Here is a 25147-nt window from a genome sequence, read left to right as displayed (position 1 = left end):
GTGGCAGATGAAGTTTAATCTGGATAAATGTGAGGTGCTGCATTTTGGGAAAACAAATTCCAGCAGGACTTAAACACTTAACGGTCAGGTCCTAGGGAGTGTTGCTGAACAAAGAGACCTTGGATTGTAGGTTCATAGCTCCTTGAAAGTGGAGTCACAGGTAGATAGGATAATGAAGAAGGCGTTTGGTTTGCTTTCCTTTATTGGTCAGAGTATTGAGTACAGGAGTTAAGAGGTCATGTTGCAGATGTACAGGACATTGATTAGGCCACTTTTGGAATATTGTGTTCAATTCTGGTCTCCTTCCTATTGGAAAGATGTTGTGAAACTTGAAAGGGTTCAGAAAAGATTTACAAGGATGTTACCAGGGTTGGAGGATTTGAGCTATAGGGAAAGGTTGAATAAACTAGGGCTGAATTCCCTGGAGTGTCGGAGGCTGAGGGGTGACCTTATAGAGGTTTACAAAATTATGAGGGGCATAGATAAGATAAATAGACAAAGTCTTTTCCCTGAGGTCAGGAAGTTCAGAACTAGAAGGCATAGGTTTAGGGTGAGAGGGGAAAGATATGAAAGAGGCAACGTTTTCAGTCAGAGGGTGGTATATGTATGGAATGAGCTGCCAGAGGAAGTGTGGAAGCTCGTACAATTGCAACACTTAAAAGGCATCTGGAAGGGTATATGAATAGGAAGGGTTTGGAGGGATATGGGCTGGGTGCTGGCAGGTGGGACTAGATTGGGTTGGAATATCTCGGCATGGACGAGTGGACCGAAGGATCTTTTTCTGTGCTGTACATCTCTATGAATCTAAGAGCTTCTTTTTCAGGTTCGCTCCCTGTAACCAGTGGGTTTCCACAGGGATCATTGCTGGGACCACAACTACTTACAATTTATATGAATGAGTGGGAGGAAGGAAGTAAATGTACTGCAGACAGAAAAAAAATGATGGAAAGGCAGATTGTGAGAAGAACACAAATACTTTACAGAGTGATATTGATAGGTTAAGGCAGTGGGTAAAAAGTTGGTAAATGGAGCGTAATGTGGGAAAACATGAAGTTATTCATTTTGGAAGAGAGAACAGAGTATTATTTAACTAGTGAAAAACTGCAGAAACTGCAACATTTTGGGGTACTTGTGTATGAGACACAGAAAGCTAGCACACAAGTATAGCAGGGAATCAGGAAAGCCAAGAGAATGAAGTAGGGAAGTCTTACTGGAACTATACAAGCTGCCGATGAGACTGCATCTGGAGCACCGTGAGCAGTTCTTGGTCCCCTTATTTGAGGAAAGATATTATTTTATTGCAGGCAGTTCAGAGAAAATTATTTAAGAAGATCTCCAATATGGAGGGATTGTCTTATACGAAAAGGCTAAACAGGTTGGGACTCTGCACCCTGGAGTTCAGAAGAATAAGAGATGATCTCATTGAAACATATAGGATTCTCAAAGGGATTAACAGGATAAATGCTGAGAAGATGTTCCCACCTCATGGGAGAATATAGAACTGGACGGCAAAATCTCAGAATAAAGGGGTGCCAATTTAAGACTGAGATGAGGAGAAATTCCTTCTCTCATAGGGTTGTGGGAGCAGAGTCCTTGTGTATATTTAAGACTGGGATAGATAGTTTCCAGATCAGTCAGAATTATGGGGAAAACGCAGGCTAGTGGACATGAGGAATGTTGGATCAACCATAGATCCCATAGAATGGTGGAGCAGACGTGATGGACCAAATGGCCTACTCCTGTTCCTCTTTCTTATGATCTTATGGACTCCTAAGGATTTCCACTACAAACTTCCCTCTCGTCTAAAAATATCCATTAACCATTACTCTCTGTTTCCTGTCACTCAGCCAGATTGATAATGTCTCTTTTACACTATGATCTTTAATTTTCTTCACATGTCTCTCATGTGGCATTGTATCAAAAGCTTTCTGGAAATCCATGTGGACTATACCAACAATGTTACCTTCATTGATCATTTCCAAAAAAATTCCAGTAAGTTATATAAATGTAATTTCCCCTTTAGAAATCCATGCTGACTGTTTGTATTAACCATCTTTTTCCATGTGATTACTAATGTTGAATTTTGACCAAATCCTCGTCATCTACTGCCTAATCATGGTCATGTTTACAAGAAATGGGAGCAAAAGTATGTCAAAGCTGCTCTGCCATTCAGCATGAAGATGGTTGATCATCAGTTTTATCTCCCGTTTCCTTGCCTTATCCTTTAACTTCGTAAGAAATGAGAAATACGCCTGTCACAGCGTTAAACATATTCAGTACTGGAGCATCCACAATCCACTGGGTTGGAGAACTTTAAAGATTCACAACACTTTGATTTAAGAGATTTATTCTCATCCCAGTCCAAAACAATCGCTCTTAGCCTGAGACTGTGCCTTTGTTTCATAGATTTTCCCAGATAGGAGAAACAACTTGTGTGTTTAGCCCATTAAGCCCCTTCACGGGTTTGTAAGCTTAGCTCGATGATCTCTATAATGACTAATATAACCTTTTCAGTTGAAATTGTGCTTCTAACTCACTTGTTTTTATCACTCATGTGGCATGTTTGTGTACAGAACTCTTAATCTAGTTAACCGTCTCACCTCCAACTGAATAACCTGCCAACCTTTTTCTCACTTTTGACCTGTGTAGATTTTTTCTCAGATCCTTAAATACTTTACACGTTTTGTCACTTCCTTTTTACCTTTTCTGCAATGAGATGTGTCAGTGCAGGCCATCAGGTTAGACATTGTCATATAGTAAGCTGCCTGGTAGCAAGGAACTGCTAAGTAATATGAACTAGAAAACAGACTTTCACTCGTAATTTGACCAGATCTCAAATTAAACATTTTGAAGCATATTCCAAAAAAAAAAATTAGCTGGACTACAGAACTAATTTATCAACTGCCAGCTTGATACACAACAAACCTAAGATGAGATGTTTTATCTGATTATTTCTATGAAAATGAAAACTTAGCTCAAAATAGTCTGACTTTCCATTATCTCAGGTTTCCTAGCAATGGAGGTGAGCATTGAAAGCAGTATCTGTTTATGTGCAGAAATCAAGTTTTTAGCTCCCCTGAAATGCACATTGTGAATATAAAGGTCAGACAGCCTGTCTTAACAAAGATTGAAGTGACAGAATTTATGTTGAATAAATAGTCTTTGAAAATAATCCATTTTGGTTCATTGGAAAGCTCTGAAACAACATATTAGTGATAAATCAGTTGTGCAGCAAACAATATTTAAAATGACTCATCATTGGTTAACCAGCATGTGTTCTAAACAACAGCAGACAACTTTGATCAATATAAACAATTTGTACGAAAAGTACAAACTATGAAGTTGAAACAAAAATATCCAAATAAGCTTTGGGAATTAGACCGGAACTTCAGTGTTAAATCAGCAATCCAGATCACTGAGAGAACTGAAGTATGGAAATGCTACACTAACACAGCAGATCGCGCATCAAGTTATTTCTGGGCGATAATTCAATGTTTAATGAGCTTGAAATACTTATTCTTCTTTGTGTTCATACTTATTGGATCAAATTTGATGCAAAAATATTTGAATAAACATATAGTATTCTGCAAAGTTTATCTGCATTTGCTCTTTTTGCCTTGTGCGTGCTTTGGAAATAGAAGTAAGGAAGACCCTATGGTGCAGAGCTCTGAAGTAAGCACAAGAGACTGGATAAAGCTAATCGGAAAAAACTGTGCCCACTTGTAAAAGAATCAAGAATGATTTTAAGTAATTTTCAAAAAGGAGGTGGCATGATGTGAGAAAACATTTTTTACATGGGTGTTTCAGGTCTGGAATGCATTGCCTGGTGGTATGGTGGAGCTTCAACTGAGGCATTCAAGGGCTTTGGATGATTAATTGAACAGAAACAGTGTGAGACAGTTTGGAGAATGGCATTACGTTATGGTGCTCAAGGCAAAAATGTTGGGAAAATATGGTGAGAATGAGAACAATCAAATTTGAAATGTCAAGTACAGAAAGCCTGATTTTCCCCTTAGCGTTATAACAGCATATTCAGAAACCTGCTAATGATCTTAGTGCCATGCATTTCAATTTTATGCTTAGCTAATCACAGGTCATTTCTATGCAGCTCTCCATTCTCCTCATCCAGAGCAGTTACTTACACCAACTTACTGTTTGTTCCTCTGGCCATTCATTCAGCTCCACTGTTGCCATTATTTTGCTGCATGCCCCATGGACACTATCCTTTTCCACACTTCCTTCATGTAAGTGGGCATCAACAAGCCACCAGTCTTAGCCTGTTATTGGGTCTGTTTTCGGAACAACTCATACATCATTTCAGCCATTCAGGACCTGACTTTGGAGCTCACACCCACTTACGCCTTGCATTTTTTGTCCAGGTCTCTTTTTTTGCGCAGGGATACACAAACACAAACACACACAATGCATACACACACACTCTTAGCACAGAGAACACTAGACAGTCACTGGGCTATACTAATGTCACCTCTCCACTTTGTGCTTGCAGCTTATGTGACAAATACATTACATTGTCCTTTAATCAAATGACCATGTACAAATATCACTGGTGACCAATCCTTTAATGGAATGAGGTGAGATTATGGGTCAGCCAGGGTGTGACACCAACTCAATCTGACTTGGGGCCAAATTACACGCCCAAAACACTCCATGAAGTCATGGGTAGCCATGAGATGTATCAGCAGAAGTTTTCAGTGCATCATTCAGTCACAGGAGCACTTGAATGGAACTATCAGATGCTAAAAACAATAATCAAGGCACACTATCATGAGTACCTCAATGACTGGGATAAAGAATCAGATAAAGAACTGGGATAAAGGAAGCTCCCTGTTGACTTAATTTATGGGCACCAAACAGGACAGCTTCAGGAGAGGATTTTAGAACAGAAGGAGGAAGGCTTCATGTTAGATTATATAGCACAGCATCAAGAGTGACTATCTTTAGCCTGCAAAGCATCCCAATAACATTTGAAAATCTCCCAAACAGTAGTGAAACAAAAAAACAGACAAAATGCCAGGGCCTGAGCCTTTTAGCTAGGAACTGTGTCAGCCCTTGTGTAAACACAGGCAAACTCCTAAAGTCCCAGCTTATTGGCGTGAATAGAGGAGCAAAAATGATGATATGTTTATCTGATATGAGAGCCAGAACAGAGGGAAAAAGGCAAAGGCTTTATCATGTCAATATGAGAAAGCAAGACCACTACAGATATGGGGACAAACAGATAATGGTCTGCCCCTATTACCAGCAACCTACAGGACAAGGGTAGTAGTGAGAATGAACCAGAGGGACAAATGGGTAAGGTCAATATTGAACTGTCTACTATCCAGCTAATGAATACCAAAATATTAGCCAGGTTAGATTCTTTATTCACTCACCTTCCTGCAGAGCATTGAGCAGACTCAATGTGCTCAACATGATGTGGATGTGGAAGAGACCTCTTCACAATGCATAAACCCAATTGGCTAGACCCTGAAAGGCTGGCCCAGGTTTGAGCAGCGGTCATCCAAATGCTGAAGCTCCAACTGACAGAGCCTGGCAGCAGTAACTGGAGCTCAGCAGTTGTGCTTGTGTCCAAATCAGACAATGCCACAAGGCTCTGCAATGACTACTTAAAATTTAATGCAATGGCCAGGCTGACTGCTACCCCATATCCTGGCTGGAAGATTACATGGAATGGATAAGTAAAGCCACCCATTTTACCAAAATAGAGTCACTCAAGGTGTACTAGCATGTTCCCATAACTCCAGACGAGTTATATGAGTATTCAGTCATGTCATTTGGACTCCAAATGCCCAAGCCACCTTTCAAAGATGGATGAACCAGATACAGACTGGTTTATCTAACTGTGTATTGTACCTTGACATATATCCTAATCAACAGCAGCACCTGGGAGGGGGGGAACGTATTTACAGCAAATAGAAGTCCGCTTCTGAAAAATATTGTCAGCTGACCTAGTAGTCAACACTGCAAGGAGTGAGTCCACCACCTCCCATGCCACCTTTGTGGATATGTAGTGGTCAAAGACGAGTTCTACCCAGGGCTGCAAAGGTACATGCAGTAACACATATTCCTGTTCCCGCAATAAAATGAGAAAACATAGGGTCCTTGGGAATCTGTCAGTTCTATTGAATGTCCCTTCCAAACCTGGCCTAAACTTTAGCACAGTAGCTACACTACTGACAGATCTAATCCAGAAAACAGCAAAGGTAGACAAGACTGAGAAAACCCAAACTGATTTTGAAAAGCGAGCCAGTGGCTACATCTCCAAAATTCAAACAAACACTGAAAGTAGCCATCAATGTGGGTGATATCAAAGCAACAAATCCATAATAGAGACACAAATCAGGTTCTTCTCCAAAAAGCTAAATAACCATGAAAGATGGTACTGTACAGTACAGTTTATTACTCGCACTGAAACACTTTAAAATACATGTTTAGCTTGTAAGTTAGCTCGCTGAGCTGGAAGGTTTGTTTTCAGACGCTTCGTCATCACATTTGGTAACACCATCAGTGCGCCTCCGGTGAAACGCTAGTGTTATGTCCCGCTTTCTATTTACGTATCTTGGTTTCTTAAGGTGGGTGATATCATTTCTAGTTCTTTCTCTCAGGGGTTGGTAAATGAAACTACAAGAAGCAGAAGAAAAATACCTATACAGCATATTCAAGAAGAACAGGTAACTGTTACGACACAGGGTAAACCTCTCTGCTAATTTAAACCCAACACACAGAGAAGCTTATCTCACACGCTGTAATCTGTTAAACTTTGAGAAGCAAAGAACTATCCCAGAGGCCATTACTTAAAGTAAAAATCAACAATTTTATTTATAAGTCCAGAAGGGAAAATTAGACAACTATTTAGTAATCCTTTCTCTCAAACCTACCTTTTATCTCCCACTCTACAATATAGGTGTGATAAAAAGATCCTGATTAAGATTTGCAAACCAGTCAACTTTGTCAATTCTCCTTTGTAGATTTTTCTCTGTATTTTCCTGGGTCTTTTCTTCTTCGATCTTCTGCTGCACAACTTTTCTTACGGACAGGTATTATTCAGAGAGCTATTTGACTAGCAGTCTGTACATATTGGTGCTCTTTGCTGTTCTCCTCCTAACTGTTTAAAATGTCAGATTTTATACCCCAATGCATCAGATTATTTCATTGGTTTGATGTCATCAAAACATTAAATTCAAATTCATTTGGACTTTGGTATCTGGGTCATGATTTAAACTGATTGGCCGAATTTTAATTTATTTTTGTACCATGGGAACACAGCGCCAAATATTTGTGTCAACCAAAAGTGACATTTTTAAATTGTTCAGCACACTTTGTACTTGCCAGCCTCCTCTCTCTCTTCAAGGTATTGTACACACCTACACCTTCATAACATACCCAATAAACACAGTCGGCCAATTCCTAAACAACAAATCCAAACAAGCAAACACAATGTACCCAGAAACTCTAGCCACGTTACCATATGAATTAGAATTAGAATCCCTACAGTGTGGCTCTTAGGCCCAATAAGTCTACACTGACTATCCGAAGAGTAACCCACCCAGACCTACTCACCTACCCTATATTCTTTTTTAAACCCCTGACTAATGCATCTAAACCTACACATCCCTAAACACTATGGGCAATTTAACATGGCCAATTCACCTAATCTGCACATCTTTGGATTCTGAGAGGAAGCCAGAGCACCCAGAGGAAACCCACGCAGACATAGGGAGAATGTGTAAACTCCACAGAGTCACCCGTGACTGGAATTGAACCCGGTCCCTGGTGCTGTGAGGCAGCAGTGCTAATCACTGAGCCACCATGCCCCCCTCCCACCCCCCCCACCCTCACCCACTGAGCCACCGTGCTGCTCTGGAATGACTTCCAGACCACTCCGACCCCTTGGCATTATGGTAGCCCACAAACCTACCAACACACTTCAACAGCAACTGAGAAACCTGAAGAACCCTATATAAACAACCAGCAGAATGAATGTAATTTACAAAATACCATGCAAGGACTATGACAAACACTACATTGGACAGACAGGCAAAAAACTAGCCACCAGTCTGTACGAACACTAACTAGCCACCAAAAGACAGGACCCACTATCACTAGTATCCTTACATACAGATGAAGAAGGACACCACCTCAACTAGGACAACACTCCCGTCCTAGGACAGACTAAACAGAAACACACAAGGGAACTCTTAGAGGCCTGGCTATTAAAGCGGAACTCCATCAATAAACATATCTTTTTTTTAGATTAGATTACTTACAGTGTGGAAACAGGCCTTTCGGCCCAACAAGTCCACACCAACGCTCTGAAGAGCAACCCACCCAGACCCATTCCCCTACATTTACCCCATCACCTTACACTATGGGCAATTTAGCATGGCCAAATCACCTAACCTGCACATCTTTGGACTGAGGGAGGAAACCGGAGCACCCGGAGGAAATCCATGCAGACACGGGGAGAATGTGCAAACTCCACACAGACAGCTGCCTGAGGCGGGAATTGAACCCGGGTCTCTGGCTCTGTGAGGCAGCAATGCTAACCACTGTGCCACCGTGCCACCCGATTTGGACCTCATTTACCAACCTCTGAGAGGAGGAACCAGAAATGATATCATCCACCTTGAGAAACCAAGACACATAAATAGAAAGCAAGACATAACACCAGAGGCTCACTTACGATGTTACCTAGCATGGTGACAAAATGGCTGGAAAAAAAACCTTCCACCCAGTGAGCAAACTTACAACCTGAACCTCAACCTGAGCTACAAATCTTCTCTTTAAGATGCATGCTTGAAATGGGTACCACAATCTATACTGGCAACAACCTGTTAAACTCTGTGGAAAGATTATTAAATCACAATGCCAGGTTATTCCAGTGGAGCTTGTTCCTTCACTGCACCACATTAAAATCACTCACATTACCAGAAAATCAAAAGTGATTGCAGACGCCCTACACAAAACTTAAAAAAGTCTGGTTAGAACTCAAAAGGTTAATTGACCAAGGCTAAGAAAGTGCTTCCATATGAAACTGTGTGTTGTTTAAAATTGGAATTCATTTTTGCTTTTTATTGTTTTGTTAAAAAAAAGAGTTGATGTCATTTCATTCGTCCTGCAAGGTAAGTATTATGTCTGTGTTAACCATCAGGAATACACAAGACCAGGAAGTTAAAAAGTCAACTTTGACTTTATTTCGAGCACTAGTGGGATCGATCACTTGGATGTATCTACGTGGGAATGGTTGGATGCAGCCCAATTTATGAGGGCTGTCAGTCTAACAATGCAAGAATCAACTGAATGCAGCAGTGGTTATGTTATCTCATGAGGGAAGAGGATGATGAAAGACATCCTCTTTCATCAGCCAGATATCATGACTTTATTAATTAAAGGAGAAAATGAATCCAGTGCATGTTATGTACTCATTATTATTTTTGAGATGGCTTCTGACTCCTGTAAAGAATTTTAAGGTAAATAATGCAGATTAACATTTGAAAACCTGTTTTTTACCGCTTTAAGTGGCAACAAGCTCATCAGGTCACTGAAGGCTTCTTCTTCAATCAAGATGGCCTTCTTGATCAGTGAGTACGCATTTAATAGATGATGGTGCTTCTTTTCCTCTTCCTCACTGTATTTACTGAGCATCCTTCAGGAATAGAAAGTTGCATTAAACCAGGCCCATCCATAAGTAAAACCTAATCTAAACTCCCATTTTTCTTACTCCACTCCCCAAAATAAAAACAACAAGGGTGCATTGTTCAGTGGGGAAAATATAGCCCAGCCACATAAACATAGAAGTAACAAAAATAAAGGCTCGTCAGCAATTACCTTTCTGACTTGCATTCAATATACGCTCAACTTATAGAATAAATAAACAAATACATAAATATTGCATTTATATGAACCTACATTAGTATCTCGGTATGTTCTCTCATTACATCTACTGATTCTTCTCTGTATCCATACTGCAGCATAACATTTGCAAACTTCTCCATTTTAGCACAAGCTGATGACAACTTTTGCAAGTTTTCTGGTTTTTTAAAATAAGGATCGCCTAATACTTTCATGGATTCAATTTCAATTAATTCCAACCTATATTGGAAAATTAAAAAGCTTTAATGTACAATATACACAATAAATAGCCAATAAATTTTGTTTTGAGAAGAGAAATATAAATGACTGGGAAAGGAAGGAAATGTAGAGAAAGAGCAGGGAAATGGGATTCTCAACAACCCTCTGAAAAGGAACCATTGAACTATGTTCCAGCTTTTCTCTCCATCAATAATCCATGGGTTTTCCCATCTGTTATTGGATGTGTATGCATAAGGGGGAGTTTATAAAAGGATGAGAGTTTGAATTTATAGAGTCATATACCTACGGTCCATAATGTATTCCTTGTAATGAGAATATATTTGCTTGTAGTAAGTCATAATTTCTGTTAAGTATAAAAACCCAGTCTATGCTTTCTATCAACCTGTGTCTAGGAAAGAAGTGAATGGGTATTTTGAATACTTCCTTTAAAAAATCTTTAGGTTTTGTGATGACTCCTAGAATAACAGCTCCTGATTTTCAGTGTAAAAACAGTGAATTAAATAAGGTGCTAACAGAACTAAAAAAAATCCTCACATATTCATGCACAGATAGGAAGGGATACATCTCTGCAAAGATATTATGGGTGGGAAAATAACTTTGAAAAATAACACTCCTGTAGAGCAAAAGTCCAAACTATAAAGGTTGAATGAGCTGATATCCTATGGGAGACTACACTTCAGGAAAGGAGCTGACTGGGAGTGAGTGGAGAGCAGCCAGGGAAGGTGAGTGATATAAAAATTTACCTCAGGGGTTAGTAGCCTTCACTTCAGAACAGGAGTTGCGAGTGTGGTGCAGGAAAAGTGCAGCAGGTCAGGCAGCATCCAAGGAGAAGGAGAATCGATGTTTCAGGCATAAGCCAGAGGAACTGAGCGGGAGCGAACAGAAAGTATCCTGGGAAGGCTGTTGATATAAAAACTTACCTCGGAGACTTGGGAGAGGACCTGAGCAGGAGTGAACGGACAGAAACCGGGGAAAGGTTCTGAGGGTTTCCACTGAGGGGGAAATCAAAAGGTGACATCACAGGAGGGCTGTGATTTGATTGGCTGATACAGGGTCTGCTAAATTTGAATCTGCGTTAAATATAAACTTGTTAATTTATTGGTTACAACTTATTTATTTGTTATAACTTGCAATCAGATTGAGAAAATAAACAGAGAAATTAAAACAGCCAAAAAAAATTCAAAATTAATTAAGTAAGGATGGACGATCAGGTGATGTGTTGTCTCCGCATGCTGTGGGAGCTGATGGACCCCATTGTGATTCCCAGTGACCATGTTTGTAGTAAATGTTGGTTACTGGAAAAACTCTGGCTCAGAGTGGAGTCTGAGGTTCAAACATTGTGACATTTCAGGAAGGGGGAGAGTTACCTGGACACTATGTTTCAGGAAGCAGTCACATCCCTAAGACTAACCCGAATTCTGCCATTGGCCAGGGACAGGAGGGTGTGGCAGCGAGTGAGGCAGGTGGAGTTGCAGGAGCCTCAGCTCCTGTCCTTCTCCAACGGGTTCAAGAGATTTGCTCCCTGTGTGGATGGGAATGGGGACTGTAGGGAGGTGAACTGACTGACCACAGCACCTTGGGGCAGGGAATCATTCAAGTGGGGAGAGAGAGAAGAGAAATATTGTTGTACTTGTGGATAGTATAGTTAGACATATAGACACTGTTCTCTGTGACTAGCATAAAGAGTCCCAAAAGTTGTGTTGCCTGCCTGATGCTTGGGTTCAGGATATCTCATCTGGACCTCAGAGGAACTTGGTGTGGGAGAGTAAAGATCCAGTGGACGTGGTATCAACGACATAGATAAAACTAGAACAGAGGTTCTGCTAAGGGAGCACGAAGTAAGTGCTAAATTAAAAAGAACCAAAAAGATGATAATCTCTGGATTATTACCTGATCCATGATCTAATTGCCACAGGGTCAATAAGATTAAGCAAGTAAATGCGTGGTTCAAAGATTGGTGTGAGAGAAATGAGTTTGAATTCATGGACATTGGCACTAGTACTGGGCACGAAGGGACTTGTTCCTCTGGGATGGTCTTCATCTAAACTATGCTAGGTCCAGAGTCCCAGCAAATTGCACAACTAGGGCTTTAGACATGGCTTTAATTGGGGGTTGCTGGTTCAGTTATAGGGGAAATTAGTAAATCCGAATTTAAGGAGGAGGTAAGTGTGCAGAACTCAGGGGAGGTTATTAAAATCTCTAGTACAGACACAAATAGCATAGGCTGTTTGGAAAGGGTTAGCAATCAAACTTCAACCACACTGGACAAACGAATGACAATGAGAAGGGGACGGTTAAGACAGGACTAAAGATGTCATATCTGAATGCATGCAGTATAAGGAGTAAAGTAAATGAGCTTGTGGCGCAGATTGAAATTTGCAGGTATGATGTGGTGGGCATCACGGAGACCTGGCTGCAAGGGGATCAGGATTGGGAGCTGAATACTCAAGGATAAACATCCTATCGAAAAGATAGGCAGGTGGACTGGGCTGGGGGAGGGGTTGCCTTATTATATTTCAATATGCATGTAGACTGGGAAAATCAGGTTGGTAGTGGATTGCAAGAAAAGGAATTTATGGAATGTCTATGAGATGGCATTTTGGAGCAGCTTGAGGTGGAGCCCACTAGGGAACAGGCAACACTGGATTTAATGTTGAGCATTGAGGCAGGCTCAAAAAGGGAAGGAACCCTTAGGAGGCAGTGATCATAATCTGATTGAATTTACTCTGCAATTTGAGAGGGAGAAGATAGAATCAGAGGTAGCAGCATTACAGCTGAATAAAGGCAATGACAGAGGCATGAGGTAGGAGCTAGGATAGAACTGACTGGGAGAGGAGCCTATGCAGAAAAACATAATGGAACAGCAATGGCAGGAGTTTCTGGAGTAATTCAAGAGACACAGCAGAGATTCATCCTGAGGAAAAAGAAAGATACAGGGAGGATGAGGTAACCTTGGCTGACCAGGAAAGTCAGGGATAGCATAAAACAGAAGAGAAAGCATTTAATGTGGTGAAGGGCTGTGGCAAACCAGAGGATTCGGAAGCTTATAAAGACCAACAGAGGGCAACAAGAAGAGAAAGAAAGACCGTGAATATTAAATATGACAGTAAGCTAGCTGGTAATATAAAGGAAGACTGTAAGAGTTTCTTTAGATACATAAAGGGCAAAAAACAGGCAAAAGTGGACATTGGGCTATTGGAAAATGATGCTAGAGAGATGGCAGTGGGGAACAAGGTAATGGCTGAGGAACTGAATAATCACTTCGTGTCAGTCTTCACAGTGGAACACATGAGAAATATCTCAAAAATTCAAGGAAGTAAGGAGGCAGAGCTGAGTATGGTGGCCATCACCAAGGAGAAGGTGCTACAAAAGCTGAATGGCCTGAAGGTGGATAAATCACCTGGTCCAAATGGACCACACCCCATAGTTCTAAGGGAGATAGCTGAAGAGATAGTGGAGGTGTTCAGGTGATCTTTCAGGAATCACAAGAGTCAGGGAGAGTCCCAGAGGACTGGAAAATCACAAACGTGACATTCCTGTTGAAAAAGGGAGTAAGGCAAAATATGTAAAATTACAGAATGATTAGCCTAACCTCAGTCATGGATAAGATCCTGGCATCCATTCTGAAGGATGAGATTTCTGAATACTTTGAAGTGAATGGTAAACTCAGGTAAAGTCAGCATGGTTGCATCAAGGGGAGGTAATGCCTGAGAATCTGTTAGAATTCTTTGAGGAAGTAACAAAGAGGATAGACCAAGGAGAGCCAATGTCTACCTGGATGTCAAGAAGGCCTTTGTCAAGGTGTGGCACAGGAGACTACTGAGTAAGATTAGAGCTCATGGTGTTAGAGGCAAAGTGCTAACATGGACAAAAGTTTGGGTGTCAGGCAGAAAGCAGAGATTGGGGATGAACGGGTCTTTCTCTGGATGGCAGCCGGTGGCAAATGATGTTCTGCAGGACTCAGTGTTGGGACCACAACTTTTCATTTCATACATTAACGATCTAGATGAAGGAATTGAGAGCATTCTGGCTAAATTTGCAGATGATACAAAGACAGGTAGAGGGACAGCTAGCACTGAGGAGGCAGAGAAGCTGCAGAAGGACTTCAACAGGTTATGAAGTGAGCAATGAAGTGGCAAATGGAGTACAACATGGGAAAGTGTGAGGTCATGCATTTTGGTAGGAAGAATACAGACATTTCTAAACGGGGAGAAGATTCAGAACTCTTGAGTGTAAAGGGACTAGGAAGTTCTAGTCTAGGATTTTCTCAAGATAAAACTTGCAGGTTGAATCAGCAGTTAGGAAGGCAAATGCAGTGATGACACTTGTTTTGAGAGGACTTGAATATAAAAGCAGGAATGTACTTCTGAGGCTCTACAAGGTTCTGGTCAGACCACATTTGGAGTATTGTGCGCAGTTTTGGGCCCCATATCTCAGGAAGGATGTATTGGTCCTGGAATGTGTTCAGAGGAGGTTCACAAGAATGTCCCAGGAATGAAAAACTTAACATATGACAAATGTTTGAGGACTCTGGATCTACATTTGATGGAGTTTAGAACAATAAGGGGGATCTAATTGAAACATTCAGAATACTGAATGACCTGGACAGAGTGGATGTTGGGAAGATGTTTCCATTGGGAGGAGAGACTAGGCACAGCCTTGGAGTAAAAGGAAGACCTTTTAGAATGGAGATAACTAGAAACTTCTTCAGCCAGACAGCGGTGAATCTATGGAACTCATTGCCACAGAAGGCTGTGAAGGCCAGATCATTGAGTATATTCAAGACTGAGATAGATAGGTTCTTGATTGTCAAGGGGATCAAGGGTTACAGGGAGAAAGTGGGAGAATGGAGTTGAGAACTTATCAGGCATGATTAAATGGCAAAAAAGACCCGATGGGCTCAATGGCCTAATTTCTACTCCTAGTAAGGCCAATGTTGATGGTATTAGGGGAGAACATTCAAAAGTTGTTTGGAAGAGGCTATTCGCAGGGAAACAGATGTTTGGAAAGTGGGAGGCCTTAAAAAATGAGATAGTGAGAGTCCAGAGGCAGTATGTTTCTGTCAGTGCAAACAGCAAGGCTGGTAGGTTTAGGAAATGCTGGAGAAACTGAGCTTCTGGTCAAGAAAAAGAAAGAGGCATTTAGTAGGTATAGACAAATAGGATCAAGTGAATCCCTTGAGGAGTATAAGGGTAGTAGGAGATTACTCAAGAGGCAAGTCAGAAAGGCAAAAAGGGAACATGAGAAAACTTTAGCAAATAGGGTTAAGGAGAATCCAAAGAGATTCTACATTAAGGGCAAAAGAGCGACTAGGGAGAGAATCGGGCTCCTTAAAGAGCAAAAAGGTCGTCTACGAGTGGATGAGATATTAAATGAGTATTTTGTATCAGTATTTACTGTGGAGAACATTATGGAAGCTGGAGAACTTGAAGAAATAAATAGTGATATCTTGAAAAGTAGAGGATGATGTGCTGGACATCTTAAAACATGTAAAAGTAGTTAAATCCCCATGACCTGATCAGGTGTAACCTAGAACCATGTAGTAAGGAAGTGATTACTGAACCCCTTGCTGAGATATTTATCTCATCGATAGCCGCAGGTGAAGTGCTGAAAGACTGGAGGGTAGCTAATGTAGTGCCATTATTTCAGAAAGGTGGTAAGGAAAAGCCTTATAGACTGGTGAGCCTGACATCAGTAGTGGGTACGTTTTTGCATAGGATTCTGAGGGACAGGATTTATATGTATTTGGAAAGGCAAGGACTGATTAGGGACAGTCAGCATGGCTTTATGCATGGGAAATCATGTCTCACTAATTTGAGTTTTGAAGAAGTGACAAAGAAGATTTATGAAGGTAGAGCAGTGGATGTTGTCTATTGGATTTCAGCAAGGCGTTCAACAAGATTTCGCATGGTAGACGGGGTTAGATCATATGGAATCCAGAGAGAACTACCTATTTGAATACAAAATTGGCTTGAAGATAGGAGACAGAGAGTGGTGGTGGAGAGTTGTTTTTCAGACTGGAGGCCTGTGACCACTGGTATGCTGCAAAAATCAGTGCCGCTGGGTCCACTGCTTTTTGTCCTTTATATAAATGATTTGGATGTGAACATACGAGAATGGTTAGTAAGTTCACAAGTGACTCCAAAATCGGTGATGTAGTGGATAGTTAAGAAGGTTTCCTCAGAGTATAACGGGACCTTGATTAGATGGGCCAATGGGCCAAGGAGTGGCAGAGGGAGTTTAATTTAGGTAAGTATGTAGTGAAGCATTTTGGAAAGGCAATTCAGTGCAGGATTTATACACTTAATGGTAAGGTCCTAGAGGGTGTAGCTGAACAAAGAGACATCGGAGTGCAGGTTCATAGTTCCTTGAAGGTACCAATACAGGTAAACAGGATAGTGAAGGCAGCATTTGGTATGCATATAGGAGCTGGGAGTTTATGTCGAAACTGTACAGGACATTGGTAATGCCACCTTTTCAAGCAGAGGGTAATACTTGTATGGAATGAGCTGCCAGAAGAAGTGGTGGAGGCTAATACAATAACATTTAAAAGACATTTGGATGGGTATATGAATAGAAAGGGCTGAGAGAGATTCGCACCAAATGCTGGCAATTGGAATTAGACCAGTTTATGATATCTGGTTTGTGTGGACGAGTTGAACCGAAGGGTCTATTTCCATGATGTACAATTCTGACTCGAGTTCTTTCAGTTCCATCTCAAGTAGATCACGTTGCTGTTGACAGAAGTGTCTTGGGAGATCCTCAGTGTTGTTGAAAAATCAGTTAGACCTTAGTCTTTGGATCGAATTAACTATTTCGCTTTCAGAATTTATAATGAGATCTGATATACTGATTTCTGGAACTTCCTATAATTTCCAGAAAAGAAGACATTTGCTGAAATATTTTGATAGCTGGATTTCTTTTAAGGGTTATTTTTTACTGAATGAGACATAGAGAGATAGATTAGATAAAACAGATTATATAGAGATGACAGAGATGAGACAGACAGACAAGTAGACAGATGGATAGACAGATAGGTAGACAGACAGACAGATAAATAGATACATAGATAGATAGCAAGCACTTGCTTCTCTTTGGAAGCATCTCTACAGTTGCCCCACCAAGGTGTGCACTGACAAAACAAGTTTAGTTAACAGGATTTTGCTAGGCAATCTTTAGTATAGATCCAAAGTTTAGAGATGTCCCCAAAGCAGCCCTGACAAGGTCAAACATCCCCTGGGAGTCCCTGACCAGAAGAGGGTTTAGTTGGGAAGACACTGAGTATATCGAGAACTTTGTTAGGAGAACAGAGGCAGATGCAAAATCTTGACAGCAGAGAAAGTGCACATGCATCCAATATTTAATGTTCCTGCCACTAACCTGCCTCACATGGCAGCAGCAGCAGATTGGACGTATCATCCATTTCAGGACACAGTGGAGTGGAAGCAAGCTATCCACAATCTTGATGGACATCCTAAGACACTGAAGATTATTGGTCAAATCTTCCAATTACTGTTGGAACAGATCTAACCACCAGTAATCCTACTTAAGATTGCCCATTTACCCATCAATGATTTTCACAGCCTGACTTCATAGTCTGACCTGTCCTGATGTTTCCATTGTAAGAAATTGGCTTCCGATCCACTCAATGCAGGATCACATTTGGAGGCCAAGATACATCCCTTTTTGCACAGCAGTAACTGCTGTGTTCCAGATAGTAAAATACTTAAGGTCCTAAAGTCTTTTCCGCAGTTATTTAGAGAAGTTGGAGATGGGAGTAGATTAGAACATGAGATAGTGAAGGGAATGGGGCATTGGGCAGATAAAATGGTAGCCTGCCAGGTGGGGGAGGGGTTTGGGTGGCAGGTGGGTGAGATTGTACGTAGCAGGTGGGTGAAGGTATACATGTGGCATGTGAGTAATTAAGAGTTCTTTAGAGGACTTCAATATGGGGAAATGAGTGTAGAGGGGCAGATGTATGGGAGAGGGGTAGGCTGTAAGTATTTGACAGCTCATGCGTCATTGATGAAAGATTAAGAGGCAAGTTGACTAAGGGTACAGGGGAGGGTGTTAGATGTCCCCTAGAATTAGGTTGAGTGACCGGAGGATATATTTTGTAGTGTTAGCCACAACCCTGCCACATTGGGCAGCACACTGCAAGACCCCAAGCTGCATCTTTCAGGCTAGGTTTGATCTGCAGCTATCTAGAAACCAGAGATCAAGAACTATATGCATAGTAACATTGAACACAAAATCCAGCAAGGTTTTGTATTCATAGAATTTATTTAACTAATTTGAAGAATTTTCTAAGATTATAGAATTGATAGAAGTGGGTCCAACTAAAAATGGACAATCCACAGCATAAACCTCAGTAATATTGTGCTCTTCTATGGTGATACAAAGGTATGTTTTTTTCAATTTTGTCTTGAACATATCATTATTTTCCAAGTTGAATTTCACACAAAATACTGAGACCCAAAGATCTGTGTTTTCTTTTTAAACAGAGACTGACCTATGCTAAAGTCCACAATTTTGTATCCCACCAGATGGGATATGAAACAGAAGATCAAAATCGTGAAGAACGTGAAACATCACATTCTTTTGTTTTACACCATCCTGAACGTTTTCAAATGTTTTTGAGACGAGACATCAAAATGTAACTGTTTTGAAGCAATATCTGCCATGAATATGAATTCATTGTCAAACTGGAATGTACCAATGAGCAAGGCCCTTTTTCCAAGTGGAAGAGAGACTACCCAAGAGTGCTGTCCAGAAGATTATTCCAGAAGCTCTCTCTCTCTTTCCCTCTCTCTCATTTTAGCTCTGCAAATGTGATCAGGTCTGTCTGAAATCTAATTATGAAATAAGATCTTCCTAAACATTGAAATCTGCTGTGCATCTGGTTTCCATCTGGCTTACGAATGTCCTTGACAGAAGAAATTCTGCCATCCTGGTCATACCACTCCAGATTCACATCAATGTGTTAACTCTTAGCTGCCATCTGGGCAATAAATGCAGCGCTAGCCAGAAACCTATGTCCCATGAACAACTGTATCCAGGAGAATGCCTAAGATAACAATCACAACTTGAACTTACTACACCAAAAGCAATCTAGGAAATGCTAACAGTATAGTCTCTTATTTTAACCTTCTGGGATTATCACCTCCTTGAAAGCTTTGCCTTTTGCACCGAGATCGATAGTTGTGTGTATGCAGACAAATATGTGTGACTGTGTGAATGGTGTTGTACCCAGACCTTCCGTGCTCAGGGAAAACAAAAGATAATTTCAGATAATTGCAGGTCTTGTTCATCATTTCACCTAAGAAACCTGTTGTGTAAATTATTCACAGCCTCAAAACATAAATAATGGGACAGAGTTGCCAAAAGTCACCTCCTTTAAATCCATGATAAAAACCTACTACTCAAATGAGCAGTGGAGTAATCAAGGGAGTCATTTCTTCCTTCTTCACCAGTCATAACAACAGCTAGAATAATTCTCTTCAAGTCACAGAAATTCTCCAATACTGCCTTATTATTCCACAGAACTTACTTGGCTTCCATTGAAGTAATCATAAATTTAAGAACCGCATGTCGATGAGGTTTTTCCTCTAAAACAGACTGAAATTTTTCAATGCCCTGCTTTAAGATGCTGCAAACCTGAAAATATAGTAATACAAGTTTTTTATACATGTAACCAAAACATCATAAACAATAATTTTTTAAAATGTACAATTTTATGCCATTTGTGCAGCACACTCTTGAAATAACACTTTCACTTTTATTCTTGAAGATAGTGTCAAAGTGGTGGTGTTACTGCACCAATAATCCAGAACCTCAGCCAATGTTCTTGGAACATGGATTTGAAACACACCATGGAAAATGGTGAAATTTGAATTCAATGATAAAAAATATCAGGAATAAAAGCACTAGCTTAACAGTGACTATGTAATACTGTTAATTGTTGTTAAAGATCCCATCTGGTTCACTAATGTCTGTGAGAGAAGAAAATCTGTCAACCTTACCTGGTCTGACATACATACAACTCCAGATCCACATCAATGTGTTAACTCTTAGCTGCTATCTGGGCAACAAATGCAGTGTGAGCCAGCAACACATACATCCCATGAACAAAAACTAAAAAAGCTTGAGGTTGGATAGACCTTCATGTCTGGCTTTGTCGAATGTTTTAAAAAGTAAACAAAAATGCTCTAAGGTAGTGTGTTGAGGCAGTATTTGCCTAAAATTAACATGGCGATATGATTGATAAACAGAAAATATTTAAACAAGCTACACAGGTTCCATGTTGACAGAGGTCAATTCGACAACTAGATAGATATATAGAATATACAGTTGAAGGGTATATAGTTTCTAGCAGTTTGAAAGACTGGTATAGAGTGAAGCAAGCTCAAGTTTTTAAGGGTCAAGATATAGTGTATTGAATGTAAGATTAATTTAGAACTGCACAGACACAGAGGAGACATAAGCCACTTAGCTACACAAAGAGACATAAACATGATTATGTTTGTAAAAGCAGAAATTTGTTAACGTTACAGAGAGGTGGTTGCTGTAAATATGAACACTTCAACAGGGCTATGAGCTTGATTCGCCTTCCAATGTGATGCATCCTAACTGCAACCTCTGAAAGAAACATCAATACTTTTTGGTACAAAATAAATGATATACCGCAAAGTGTACAAGAATGTGAAGAAACCTTGATTCACTGAATAGGATTTCTCAGGTTCTATCCCCACATACATGTGGTACAAACATTGTCACACTAATACATTAGTGAATCAGGTTTTTGATTTTTGAAATCAATTATAGCTTTACGGATACATTACTGAAGCTAGCTTTCATTTCCAGATGTGTTCATTAATTGAATACAAATACATAAGCAGCCATGAGAGGATATGTACCCACATCCCCATTGCATTTCCCTGGTACTCTGAAATAGGAGCAGAAGTACGATATCTCTCCCCCCACCCCACAACAAACCTGACCTGCCATTCTATAAGATCACAGAAGATCTAATCTAGCCCTCAACTTCCTAGAATTTCAAAACGTATCAACTTGCACTTTGCATTTTCTGGTGATTTAGCCTTCATGACTCACTGGGGTACAGAGTTCCAGACATTCAATACTCTCCAAGAGAAGAATTTGCTTTGCATCTCTGTTTGAGCAATGAATGTCCCCTTATTCTGTAACTAAATGATCTGGTTTGAAATTTCTCCACTGGTGGAAACATTTTCTTCACATCGACCCTGTCCAGCCTCAGAATTATGTATGTTTCAATAAGATCACCTCTCATTAATCTAAACTTGAATAAATAAGGGTTTAATGTGTTTAGGTGATTCTAATAAGCCAACTTATCATTCCAGGAATTAACTTAGTGAATATACTTTAATCAGCCTCAATAAATCCTTCCTTAAATTTGACCAAAACTGTACACAGAACTCCAGTTGCGGCCTCACCAATATCCTGTACAATTGTAACAAGATCTATCTATTGTTAAACTCTAACCTCCAACTGATAAATGTCTAAAATTCATTTGACTTCTTAACTCCTGACAGTCCACACATGCTAATATTTTGTTTAATGCACACGAACAACCAGATCCATCTTGTGCTGTACTTTTTTTTGAGTTTCTTTCTCCATTTAGTAACTGTTTGTCTTTTGATTCTTCCTACTAATGTGTATGGCCTCACTTGCTTACATTAAACTCCATTTGCCAAACTTTTGCCCACTCACTCAGCCTAGCAATATCCCATTGCAGATTCATTATGTCCTCATGAGAATGTGTCTTCCCACCTATTTTGTATCATCAGCAATTTTGGATACATTATACTCTTCTTCAAGTCATCAACATAGATAGCAAATAAATTGAGGCCTTAGGATCAATCTTTGTGGTATTCCAGTAGTTACATCTTTTCTAACCTGAATAAGAGCCATTAAATCCCAACTCTCTGTTCTCTGTGTGGTTAACCAACTATTAAGCCATGCTAATGCATTACTCCCAAAACTGTGAACTCCTATCTTGTGTAATATCTTTTCATATGGCACCTTATTGAATGGCTTCTGGAAATAGTAGGCCATCTTCTGCTCAATTAAAGTTCTAGTGAGATGGTAGCATAATCAAGGTGAAATATCTAGATGTATTGGAACTGATACAGTTGCATCAGAGCAGAACTGACTCAATGGTTTCCTTGGCTAAACTAACATATGATCCATTTTTTTGGAATGTGATAAACTTCTGATTGTGTAAACTTATAAATCAATACCTTTTGCAATGGATCAAGAGTCCTAATTCCAAGGAAAGAAAGGAAACCATAGATGTGGTTACAGTACTGGTTAATGCCAATTCAGGTATGCTGAAGATACAGTTAATTTACCAAACAGCATTGAGAGTTGTTGTAAAGAGATTCTACTGCCCCTCAGGAGAAAGTGATGGTCTAGTAATATTATCACTAAACTATTAATCCAAAGACCAAGACAATGTTATGTGGACTTGGTAGAACTTGAATTCAATGAAAAAAAATCTGGAATTCAGAGTCTAATGTTAATTATTAAATCATTGTTGATTGTTGGAAAACCCCATCTGGTCCACTAATGTCCTTTAGGGGCAGAAATTGTCATCCTTACCTGGTCTGGCCTACATATGATTCTGGATGCACAGCAATGTGGTTGATTCTTAACTGCCCTCTGGGATAGACAATAAATGCCTAGCCAGTGGTGCTCACATCCCGTGAATGAACAAAAAAAAAACAATTGCGTCATCGTTATGGAGCAGTCATGACAGATCAACTTCAAAATGTAGTAGCGCATGGCAATGTCTAATAGAAACTTTTTTGTTTGTCCTTGTTCCTCAATAGACTGTACAAAAAACAACTTCCTACAATGTGTCAGTGGAAAGCCATCACCTCTTGGATTGGTACAGATTGGCCTTCAGAAGCATTGGAAAATGGTGAATGTTGAGACTCAAGATAGTGGTTTATGTGTCAAATTTGAATAATGTTCAATGATAAAAGTTGTTTGGACTTTGTCACATAAGCATGAGACAAACAATGAAATTTACTGGCTGCTCGATAAATTCTCCAAATCAAGATCAGAGCCTTTGTTTCCTTAGTCAGCATGTGATATTAGAACCAAATAACTACCAAAGCACTGAAGAAGTGCAGTACATTGATGAAGGAATAATTGTAGACTTGAAATCCAATTGATTTATTACTGTGAAGAATACTTACCTGACTAACTACATTGATTGATTTTTCATGAAAATAAGTCAATAATTGGGGGGAATATCAAGCCTGAGTTAATTTAGGCTAGGATAGCAGACAAGGGATGTTCAAGTTTGATATTAAGAAAAATTAAGACAAATCCTGAAAAATTGCATAGAGATGTGGGAGAGTTTAGGATCATTGACCTATTCCTGGAAAGAATAAAAACAGAATATGCTTGAAATACACACTGTCTATCCTTGATAACCTTTTGTTCCCTTTCTCATCAAGAATTAACACAAGTCTCTCTTCTTTGAACTGGTTCATTTAATTTGTTATAGGAATTACATTGTTCAGAATGGAATAGTCATTAGTTTCTCACCTGTTCCTTTGAATCCTCATGATTTTCTCCCTGAATTGCGCATATTAGACAGATAATTGTGTCATACCAGAAATATTCATTTCCTCCAATACTTTCGGCTTCTTTCAAGAGCAATTTAGCCTGACCGTGGTTTTTTTCACAATTAGCTAGAACAGCTAGAAGGTATAGGACCTTTGCCAAATTGTCCTTGTCTCCAAACTCCTAAAAGAACAAAAAAAGAGTAAGTTTTGGGAAGTTTCACCAGGAATGCTAACAGTTAAACTAGAATTAAATGAACAAGTGCCTGGAAATGTCAAGGTACATAAATTGGATGTCTTATGTATTCATGAAATATAAATTTGGAAATTTGGAATTGGGTTAAGTGATTCAACACAGTTAAACTATGATGGAAGTATTACTGTGATACAAAATAGAGCTGGAAATTTTAAACTGACCAATGCAGTTTAAAATAAAATCACACTTACTCTGCTTCAAACAAGTTATCCTATACAGATGTAACTGAATTATCACAAAGGAGACAAAATAAATGATACATGGTAAAATCTTGGTTTTGCTTGGAAAAGAAGCATAAAGCATTGAGACAAGCACACTAGTGTGCAGGTGTAACAGAAAGGCTCTACAGTCAAGATCTCATGACTGCCATGGGTTGGAGTCAGCTCAGATCAGCAAGGCCTTTACCTGTGATCAGTCGTTTCCTCCTGATTCCAGTGGACTAATGCAAAGCTCAGGTCATATTCCTCAATTTCACATCAGGCTTAATGGAAATAGTCCAGATTGCCATGACTGCATGTCATAGAATAGTGTAATCATCAAATCATAAAATAACAGGGATGAACTTTACCTTTTATCCTCCAATGAGTTTAGGATTAGGATTGTGCAGAAATATCAGAAATCTGAAAAAAAAATCTAACACAACTGGAAGTCACCCACGTCTGGTTATTAATGCAATGGAATGAAGGTTAGGGAACCAAGACAGCTGTTTGGTCAATTAAATATTACCACAAAGTGCATAAGCCTTCACTTTTACAATTATTCTAATTTTTACTGTAGTAGCTAGATTTCCCAACCCTTAGGGAAACTCAGTAGGAAGCGGAGGAACTGAATCCATGAGCTGAAAGACTTTACATAATTTATTAAAGGCCAGGAGGAGTAGGGGTGATTCCTCCAAGCTGCTAACGAGATGACTGGTTGGTGGATTTGCTCTCGCCTCTGAACACACTCCTGTAAAATCCAAAGTGGGCCGGATAATGCAAGACAGGCACTTTATGGGAATTCAAATTCCCACCAAATTTGTCTACTGTTTTTATGCAAACCTTTAAGAATTTCAGCTGTAAAATTATGAAAATGTCTATTTTGTGGATAGGGAATAAATATATGCATTAATAACTCCAAAGTTTATTTGCACTTTGACAGGTAACAGTTATTTATTTAATGACCT

General features: G+C 39.8%; 1 protein-coding gene across 1 annotated transcript in view; it reads right to left on the bottom strand.

The window, feature by feature from the left end:
- LOC132826138 (cilia- and flagella-associated protein 46) overlaps positions 1–25147 on the bottom strand; it is a 214053-nt gene that overhangs the window by 84762 nt on the left and 104144 nt on the right. The window contains exons 32-36 of the mRNA XM_060841785.1: positions 23710–23910; positions 19664–19770; positions 11034–11183; positions 9931–10113; positions 9532–9667 (exon numbers count right to left, since the gene is read on the bottom strand). Of these exons, the coding sequence (XP_060697768.1) occupies positions 9532–9667; positions 9931–10113; positions 11034–11183; positions 19664–19770; positions 23710–23910 (777 nt within the window). The remainder of the gene's footprint in view (positions 1–9531; positions 9668–9930; positions 10114–11033; positions 11184–19663; positions 19771–23709; positions 23911–25147) is intronic.

Source organism: Hemiscyllium ocellatum, chromosome 22 (assembly GCF_020745735.1).
Source record: "Hemiscyllium ocellatum isolate sHemOce1 chromosome 22, sHemOce1.pat.X.cur, whole genome shotgun sequence".
NCBI classification, from domain to species: Eukaryota; Metazoa; Chordata; class Chondrichthyes; order Orectolobiformes; family Hemiscylliidae; genus Hemiscyllium; species Hemiscyllium ocellatum.
This window is presented reverse-complemented; position numbering and strand designations above follow the sequence as displayed.